This window comes from Motacilla alba, chromosome 1, assembly GCF_015832195.1.
Source record: "Motacilla alba alba isolate MOTALB_02 chromosome 1, Motacilla_alba_V1.0_pri, whole genome shotgun sequence".
Lineage (NCBI taxonomy): Eukaryota > Metazoa > Chordata > Aves > Passeriformes > Motacillidae > Motacilla > Motacilla alba.
In genome coordinates this window covers 12,929,306-12,939,059 of record NC_052016.1, presented here as the reverse complement: position 1 = coordinate 12,939,059, position 9,754 = coordinate 12,929,306, and the positions used below count along the sequence as shown (strand labels likewise).

At 41.5% G+C, this 9,754-nt stretch overlaps 1 protein-coding gene across 3 annotated transcripts in view; it reads left to right on the top strand.

The window, feature by feature from the left end:
- The first annotated feature begins 319 nt into the window (after positions 1-319).
- MAEL (maelstrom spermatogenic transposon silencer) overlaps positions 320-9,754 on the top strand; it is an 11,988-nt gene continuing 2,553 nt past the window's right edge. The window contains exons 1-11 of one of the 3 annotated variants that reach the window (XM_038152591.1): positions 320-574; positions 985-1,071; positions 3,164-3,266; positions 5,180-5,335; positions 5,803-5,844; positions 6,492-6,619; positions 7,368-7,422; positions 7,756-7,897; positions 8,617-8,679; positions 9,294-9,426; positions 9,639-9,717. In XM_038152591.1, coding sequence (XP_038008519.1) covers positions 356-574; positions 985-1,071; positions 3,164-3,266; positions 5,180-5,335; positions 5,803-5,844; positions 6,492-6,619; positions 7,368-7,422; positions 7,756-7,897; positions 8,617-8,679; positions 9,294-9,426; positions 9,639-9,717 — 1,207 coding nt within the window. In that variant the 5' untranslated portion in view covers positions 320-355. Of the gene's footprint in view, positions 575-984; positions 1,196-3,163; positions 3,267-5,179; positions 5,336-5,802; positions 5,845-6,491; positions 6,620-7,367; positions 7,423-7,755; positions 7,898-8,616; positions 8,680-9,293; positions 9,427-9,638; positions 9,718-9,754 lie in introns of those variants that run through there. The other 2 variants (XM_038152601.1, XM_038152610.1) reach the window with 2 other exon arrangements.

Genomic DNA, 9,754 nt, shown 5'->3' with positions numbered 1-9,754 from the left:
TATTTTTATAACCATTTTATTACTATTAAGCTTTTAAAATCTTAAAAACAAGTGACTGGCGTTTTTCACAATCATCTCTAAGGCCCACTCCGACCCCTTCACATTCTATGGTTCTGTGATCCTCGGAGCTTGTTGACCGCTGTCTCTCCCACAGATAACTCTCTTTTATCGCCGGTAAGGAGCAGGCGAAGCTCGAACACGGCAGCGCAGCCCAAGCCCGGCAACATTCTGTGGTTCTGTGATCCTCGGTGCTTGTTAGCCGCTGTCTGTCCCACTGATAACTCTTTTCTCGTCGGTAAGGAGCAGGCGAAGCCCGAACACGGCAGCGCACCCCAAGCCCGGCCAAAGCGCCGTCATGGCCGCCCCGCCCTTGCCCGCCCCTCATGAGGGGCCGCGCCGCTGCCGCGTGTGGGCAGAGCTCTTCGGCGAGGCCATGGCTCGGCGGGGCGGCGGTGGCCGCAGCCGCAGCGCCTTTTTGTGCTTCGTGCAGGACCAGCTGCCCGAGCTGGAGCGGCGCGGGCTGCCCGTGGCCCGCGTGGTGGACGCCGTCCCCTACTGCTCCCATGCGTGGGAGGTGAGGGCGGAATGCCGGCGGGGCCTGTCCCGGAGGGTGGGCTCGGCGCCATTTCAGGTGGCTGTGCCGTGCTCCCCTCAGCGCAGGGACAGCTCTGGTTCGTGTGCCGTGGGCGGGGTGGTGGCGGCGGCGGCATCTCCGGCCGGCAGGAGTAGTTCCAGGAGGTCTCGTTTGTGGCTTGCCCTCACTCGGAGGTACTTCGCCTTGCTGGGTGTTTGTAATCAAGGCTTATGGCGTAATTAGGAAAAAAGTGCCTGGGAGCGTTTCAGTTAGTCTTGGCAGCCATCAGTAATGTCCTTTGGAAGTGCAGGAGTGATTTCTTATACATGGAGCTTGTTGGTTTGTGGGACTGCTAGAAGGGAGTAGGGAAAAGGTAGAAGCCTTTTTATAACAGCTAATTTTTCTTCAAGTCCCTGACAGAGGAAGAGAAGACAGTGTATACAGAGAAGGCTCGTAAATGGAATAGCAAGAAACGCTCTCCAAAGTCTGTAAAGGAGGTAAATGCTGAGAATGGAATGCCCTCAGTAAGAAGGAGGAGTAGACGGTATCTGGCTCTGTGCTCAGTTCCATAGGATGCTGTGCAAGTTCCACCTGCTCTCCACATCCTCCAGCCTCTGGAGGGTATGGCTGCATTAGTAGTACCTATCATTATAAGGGGTTGTGCAGGTAATTGTTCTGGCTTGAAGGTGAAGATACTTGATACTTCTTTAAACCATCACAGCTTGTTCCTTTGGGCTCTTTTACCAAGTAAAATGTAGTTCTCTTACACCCTAGCTTTATGTTTACCAGTATTTTGCACTGCTTGACTTATTATTTTTTTAAATTTTAATTTATACTGTAAATTTGTGTTACTTTTTATCATAAGTTCATGTTGCTTTTGCTTTTTGGGTGTCATTGGTTTAGGTAGTTCTTTTCTGATGGCCTGAAAGCACATTTTAGAAGCAGCTAATTTGTTGCTCTGGAGGGGCTGTGTAGTGAACCTATGCACAAACAGAATGATTACACCCTGCCATTATTTTTAGGTTGGTTGGATGTGGGAGAGAGTAGTAACACTGTTGTGAGAACAACAGTGAATTAGAGAACAATGTAGAATTAGGCACTTGGGTTGAGCGTGTATGGTTGTGTCTGAAATGGTGCTAAACAGATAATTTCTGCTATTTACTGCCTTGAAAAGGTGTTTGTCCTATGTTTGTTTCTGTCTCTTTTCATCTCCCAGCACTTCTCTGAAGCAGAGTTACTTAAGAGTTTGAATTATGGGAGGTGTTAGCTTATTTTATTTCATTGCAGTCTTTGTTGGTAGTGTAAAAACTTGTGTGTCCAAGGAAATAAAGTCGCATTTACTGTCTGAGTAAATGGATAATACTGCATTTACTTCTTAATGCTCTGTTACTAGATAAAGACTATGAACAATGAATTAATGGTGAGAATAAATTCCAGGACTTCGAAACAATTACATGGTGATCGAGAGAATGACAGGATGATGGTAGTTTGGAGTGACTAGTAAAAATGGATTAGTTAAATTAGTTTAGACTAGAAGGGAGGTGTTTGCAATCTTTCCTGTGTCTGGGAAAAAGCTGTTTAAAATGTGATCATCCTTGTGTCGTGTAGCAGGCTGAGTGTGTGTAATTAATGAAACTCCATTTTTAAATGTCAGAGAGAACTAAGTGAAATGGCAGGTAAGTCACAAATGGAGGCCTCTGTGTTTCCTTCCACAAGTTGTAGCATTTTAGAAGATTGTAATCAGGGAGAGGAATGAATAATTGCTTTACCAGAGTAAAGATCACCATCCTTACTGTATCAGTGGAAATAGGCAAATATGGATATATGAAATTATGTGCTCTTGTTTTATTCATCCGAGCCCTGTACACAGACAACCACGGTCACTTTGTGTAGTAAAAGTCACTTTGTGTTGTCAAAGTCCGTGTTCCTCTTTTGGAGGTGGCCAAAGCTTGCTCAGATGGGAGTAATTCCTCATTTGTTTTAAATAGTTCAAACTGATAACCATCTCAGCCACAGTTAATTGGTTATCTGCAATCAGTGTACCTGGGTGTGGATGTTATTCCCATTTTGTGTTTGAGTGATCAGATTCTGTGAGGCTGCTAGGTTTCTTTTCCCATCCTATTAAAAGCTTATTGTTCATGAATGGATTTTCAGAGCAATCCAATAACTTCCTGAAGGCTTTATCAGCTTTTCATGAACCTGTTTCCTAGTCAAAGACAGCTAACACATGTGCCAGGTGCTTTTTTCATAAAACTTATGGAGAAAAGTTTTAAATTCCAGTTTGAATAGTTCCTTGCCTGTGGCAAGTGGTTCAATTTAAGAAAATACTTTTTTTTTTGTATTACATTTTGTAAATTTAGCTGTAGTTCTTTAATGCAGTAATGGGTTGACAAAGATACTGAAGAGAAATCTTGCTTTCCTAGCCTGCAAGTGTACAGGCACTTTATATATAAACTTTTCCACCTAACCACAGCTTTTAGCGGATATTGCATTTTCCTTTGATATAAGGAGCTGAAGGACTTTATTTGGGGCGAGAAGACTTTTGTTGTTGTTGTTTTTGTTTTTTTTTAACTTTCTCATCTTTTCCAGACTTGTAGTGTGCCTGATCCAGTTCCTGCTCCTCTGACCACAAAGATGCCCAATGTTACTCCTTTGCCAGATGCCTTTGCTCTCTCTTGGAAGAATGACCAGGGTATGGTGATTTTAAAGCAGTTGATCCTGGTAGATGAGAGCTTGCCCTTTGATGATATTCTCAGTGGTACCTGTACAAAGACTGTTTATATTTTGCTAAAAGCCATCTGTGTCAGATATTTCACACTACTGGGCTACTGCTATAAAAGGTAGAGGAACATCAGCGAAAATACCATTCCCTCCCAGCCTCCAAGAATTCTGTCCTCTGTTTTTTAACTCAATGGGAGTATAGCCACTAACAATTTCTTAACAGTTATTTCAAGGTTTTTAAGAAAAAGGTAAGTTTTCAAGTCCCATATTTATGATTTTACAAGATCTAATCCAAGTTCAGCATAAAAGTATACTTGTATTGATTTCGAAGGGTTAAGAATTGCTAGATATAAAAGTTCAAAATTGGTATGATAGAGGTATTAAATAAAACAAGGGCCTGGCCTCATTGGGAGAATAAAACAGGGAATATGCACTCAGTGCCTTTGTAACATCCTGACTTGCTTCCTTATTGAAAGAACTCTCAGAAACTAAACCTTCCTAGCCTGTACCCTGTCTTCAAATGGTTCTTCCAGTTAGAGTTGGGTAGTGAACACATTTGTGGTCTTCTACCCAATGAGTATTATGTTATTCTGAAAAATGATAAAAGGTAGTGCTTACAAGGCAAGTCAGGAAGCCAGTTCATATGAGCTGTATCTGCTGAGTGGTTAAGTCTCAGCTCCAGCTTTTTACCTCAGTCTCTTGAACTGTTTTCATGTTGTCATGGTTATGGAGGAGCAAGAAACAGTAGCTCCATAAAAAGTGAAATGCTTATTAGTGCCCTCTGTGCCAGGGGTCATGCTCCCCTGTCATTGTGATGCAGATTTGATTGGGCTGATCATGCTGGCTGGCTTGAGTTGGCACAGTTCATCTCTTAGCTGAGTGAGAGGCATAATGATAAAGACTAAATGAGATACATTTCATGATGCTGCTCTTAATGTTTCTCAGTTAAAGTTCTGTATGGTTCCCTGGAGCTACATCCATTTTTTCATAAGGCAGGAGGGGTGTCTTTCCTCTGACTCCTGAGCTCGTACAGTTTAAGACCCACATAAGGGAGAATGACCATTCAGGCTTAGGGCAACTGGTGTTGAATGTCCTAAAGACTGGCATACAAATGATGTATGAAGACAGTTACACATCTCTAGTAGAGTAAGTAGGACTTTTTTGATGAGGGCCAGTAGTTAAGAGTGAAGATTAAATAGCTGTGTTAAACTTCACCAAGGATATTGTTACAGTCATGAAGAGAAGGATTAAGGTGTATTGTAAAATATTTGTCATAGTTGGATACTTTTTAATTAGTAAATGATAAATCTGTTGCTTAACATCTCTGTTGGGTATTCTTGCCACTTTCTTTGGGAGCTCATTTAGTGGAGGAGAAGCAATCCTTTTAATTAGCAGACTTCTCATCTTCTTGCCCCACAGGATTACTACCAACTCGTTTAAGTGGTGTAAGCTGCCAAATTTAGCTTGTGAGGCTGTTTTGCAGCTACTGATTTGGTTTTTCCCTAACCTTATTCTATGAAAGGCCAAAGGGACCTATCTTTAAAGAGAATAATGGTTCCTGTTGGATTGCAGGCCTCTTAACATCATGTGGGTTTGGAGGTTGGCTTTTTTTTTTTTAGTTTCTTGTATTTGTTGGGTTTTTTGCCTCATCTCTACACACAGTAGCATCTCTGGAAGGTGTCCAATGTGCCTGAATTCTGTATAAGTGTTGTTATCTTGTCATCTTGGATACAGAGGAAGAGCTGTGTGTTTTGCTTGGTTGTTACTCTTCACTCAGTCATAAGAGAAAGTTCACCGAAACTTTCCCTGGATCAGGGGAGACCAGCATGGCTTCTGTAACCTCTGATGGCCTGTCTGAAGATGGTTTTGTTCTTTTTCTTCCAGATATGGTTGCAGATATCTTCTACTTCCTGGACATATACAGCTATGGGAAGCTGCCACCTCACTGCGAGCAGCGCTTCCTTCCCTGTGAGATTGGGTGTGTCAGGTACTCCCTGCAAGATGGCATCATGGCTGATTTCCACCACTTCATAGATCCAGGTGAGTTCCAGGAAAGTCAGAAGTACTGGGTTGAGAGGGAAGCTTTCTGGAGTCACTGCTGCCCAGGTTAGACTTTTGGTATTAAGACAAGTTTATTTGTTTGATTATAAATGGCCAGACTTCTTAAAATACCAGAGCAGTGATGAGCTTATTTCTGAAGAGAATTAGTGTCAGAACTTCATGTAACTCCAAAGAGGGTAGGCTAAACCCAGGAGGACCTGCACGTGTTTGTGCTTTATATTTCATGTCAATGAATGTTTCTCTTAGTTGGACCTAAACACACTCTACAATGCACTTTGTTTTTTAAAATGCATGAAACTGAAAATAGCTTTTCCAAAAATAGTTGTGGCACATTCACAAGGCCACAAGGGAAGATGCTGTTCCTTTCTGCATATGGAAATTTGAGAGTTGAGGATCTGTAGCTGGTGATGTTATATGATGATTGTGCTTTCTCCTCTTTTTTGCAGAAGTACCACCACGTGGTTTTCGGTACCACTGCCAGGCTGCTGGTGAGTATTAATGGAGAAAAAGAATGGTGTGCAGTTTTAGACTCAGCTTATCTGACCTCTATCCAAATGTTATTTTAAATCTTAGTAGTCCTTGTGTGTATCTTCAGCATGAAGTGCTAATTAACAACAGGGTAACTCAAAGATACTACTTTATATTTAAAAGTTATGTTCAGCAGCTTGGCATATAATTACAAAATCAAAATATCTACACCATTGTTGTGTCTGACTTGGCCTGCCTGTTTCCTTTGTGACTCTCAGTAATGTTTATAGACTCCAGTTTGTTTCTGTTAGGACACTTCCTCTCCTTGTGTACAGAGGGAACGAACTTGGCCTGTGTACATCTAATACTTGGATAATGGCCTTTTAAAAGGGGCAGGAGTGTGAGCGTTTGCTCACAGCCCAGAGCTGCTGACAGAAGCAAGGTTTTGGTAGCTTAAACACAGACCCTGTGTTTAGAGAGGGGTGTGTGTGGGTGTTTTTGTGTGCATATATATATATATATATACACATATATGTATACAGGAAGATAAAAAGGAGGAGGGAACTGGATCTTTTAAGGAAACTGGACTTCTCACAATTTTTTTTTTTTGTTGTTCTTTTGTTGTTGTTCTTGTTTTTTTCCCTGTCCCCCTTCCCCACTCCATTAGGTGATGAAACCCATAAGATCCCTATATCTGGATTTCACCTTCCTCGTTCTTGTTATGCAGTTGTCCTACGGGAACTTGTTGAGTTTGCCCAGCCAGCCAGGGGTGCTCAGCCTCGCTTCTTCTGCAGGGTATGGCCAAGGTCACAGCTCTAAACCTCCACTTCTGCTTTCACTCCTGTTGGATGACTAAGGAGAGAGTTCGCTCTAAAACCTAATCAGTGTGTATATAAGTGGGGAAAGACACTTTTTCCAAAGTGTCCCAGTTCCATGCAGGAAGAAATGGCCTCTAGAAGCCAACCTTTTTATGAAGCAGAGACCTAATTTTCTGCCTTTTTTATTTTCAGCCTGCACTTCTGGCTCTAATCTACTGATGAACAGGGTCTTTTGTTCTCTGACATTGTTATGACTTTGGTTAAGGGCTCCTAAGATTTCACTTAAATTGGATGTGCTCAATAATAGTCATAAATCCTGCTTTTTTGAAAGGATATTTTTACATTTTCATGACTCTTTTCCCCATGAGAATAACATGTGTCTTAAATTTTCGCTCAAGTTTCATTTTCCAGGCAACCGAACAAAATGTTAGGATTCAGAGGTGTTTAAGTTTCATAACAGGTCTATTATGTTTCAATTGAATTCAAACCTAATCTTTAAAAAGTAGGGAGGGACAAGACAGTGGGTTCCATCCATAAACAGAGGGCTCTGAAGAAGTATGCATGAAATATGGGTCCTCTTCAAGATAGTCGTCAGGGAGATTGCATTCAGTGCCACAAAAAATTTAGGTTTGGAGGTGGCTTTTTCAGACCTGGACAGAAGTCATGGAAGTGTCAGAAGTCTATACTGTACTCCTTTGACATTACAGAAATCTTTTTTCCTCTAGTCTAATGACAGATTCCGAATTAACTGGTGTCTTGGTCGAATGGCCAGCATAACAGGTAGGAAATGGATCATTTTTGTCTATCCGTTTCCCCTCCTACCCTTAGAAATAAGGGCTGTGTAATCATGGACAGCTATATTTGTCTGAAATGCATGTCTCAAAGTTTTCATAAAAGCTGGTTCTGATGGCTAGAGCTCCTGTGCATGCTCCTTCCTCTTCCTTTCTCCCACCACTTCTAGGAAGCCAGATTTTATTAAAACCACTGGAATATCTTTGAGCTTTGATGCTGTGATAAGAGGTTGGGCAGTGAACAGGGACTGACTGAGAAATGAGCTGAGCAGGATATTCAGTGACTCCTGTTCTCTTGGCCTGGATTTTCACTGAACTTTAGGCATTGAGAGCCACTGGGAGCTTTTTACAGTAGAAGACCTGATAATGAAACTGTACCAGAAAAAATACCAAAAGGAGCCATCCAAGATCTGGGTGTACAGAAAACTGGATGTCTGCCTGTGGGATTTCTCCAGTAATACCAGGTGTGTTAGTTCTTTCTGTAAATGTGCCTGCTTTCAGATTCTTCTGTGTTGGTAGAAAAAGTGATATTTGCTTGCAGTGCTGCAGGAGCATATTGGGTGATCATGCAGTTAGTTTAGAAATAGACTCTAGTGCTTCCTCTGCTACTAATTTAAGAAAAGAAACAATAATATGATCTTAAATTTCAGTAGATTTAAAAAAACTATGTAAATTATTCTTGGAAGTCTGCTTGGAATATGGATTTTAAGATCCATTGGGTTCATTGTTGTCATTTTGTCTTCTTAGAGTCAGGCAGTTTTGTGTTCCCATGAATGTCTTCACCCTAGAGGGGAACCTTAAGGAGGATGGAAGAATGTACTCTAAAGACAGGTTTGGAGAGGAAAGTGAAGATGTTTATGCTAGGATGAACTATTTCACATTAATGGGAAGCTTGAAATGGTTCAAATGGTTTAAATTCCATTTGTCTCTTAGGGTTCTCTTTTCTCCCTGCCCCCCACCTTAGCATGAAGGAGATTGCCCTAAGTAGTTTATGCAGAGCTTAAAGGTCTGCCTATCAGGCAAAGCTATTGAACTCTGTGAAATTTTAAAGGTACTGCATGATCACTGCAACAAAAAGATACCATTTTAAATATTTGTTCCTGTTCATCTGGCCAGACCAACTGTTCTTGTTGATTAACAAAGTAGGTGCTTCTGAAATAAGCCTGAACTTCACTTCGTGTAGGTGCAAGTGGCATGAGGAGAATGATATAATCTGCTGTGCTCTGGCATCCTGTAAGAAAATGGGGTGAGTATTGCTTGAGGAGCTGACTCCAGAATGATGGCTTTTATTTTGTTAGCATTGCAATGCTGAGAAAAGTGTTAATTACATTAAAATTCACTGCTTGGCTTCAGAGGTATTCTCATTATGCTCTGGAATATATCTACTTTAGAAACTTCTATACTGCCTGACTATAATGTAGATACATAAGGTTCTGTAAGCTTCTTGGTGGGGAGAAAGGAAAAGTAAATAGTTTGGAAATGAGGAAATGCCATTTATGATCTCTATTGGCAGCAACTTAAAAAGGCAATAATAAATAGTCTTTCATTCAAAAAAACTCATCATGGAGTGCTATGCCCCGAAAAAAAAAAAGTTGCTTTTCACACTTCTAAGTGCTGCATTTGATAATGTGGGGAAGCTGTTTTTGTTTCATGTGTAGTTGTACAGTAGACTGGTGGTCTTGGAAGGATGCAGGGATGCTGGCATAAGGTCCTTCTGCCCTCTGGTATCTGTTCAGTGCATCTCAGGCTTTGGCTGCTTTTGTTTGCCAGCTGAAGAACATAAAATTCTGTGCTTCCACACATCAGCATTCCAGCCCTCTTAGCCAGACCTTTCTTGTTTTCCTTTTTTTCTTGGTCAAGTTACTGCATAAGTAAATCCTTTGCTAGTGTGTATGGAGTCCCAGTAACCGCAGCTCACCTCCCTCTGCAAGACTCTGATTGTGGTCAAAGCACAAATACCAGGATTGCAAAACTGGATGCTGGACATACCCAGGTCAGATTTTTTCAATTGATACCCTGATTTATTTCCAGTTGCCAATTTCACATGAGCTGCTTTGTCTTTGGATGCTGTCCTTTGTGACATATGTTGGGCAGGCTGATGAACTTGCAGGGTTTTGACCATGATCCATAGGTTTGATGGCTAGTGGTGTGTATTTCATGTTAGCAGATACATGTACCTTATTTTGAATATTTTTTTTCATACAGGAAATGAAAGCTGAGAGTTCTGGATATGACAAACCTTTGGGTTCTCCAAGACAGGATCAAGAGTTTGTCCCTTCTAATTGTGAGTTTGAAACTGCCACATTTTTTTAGTGGCAAGA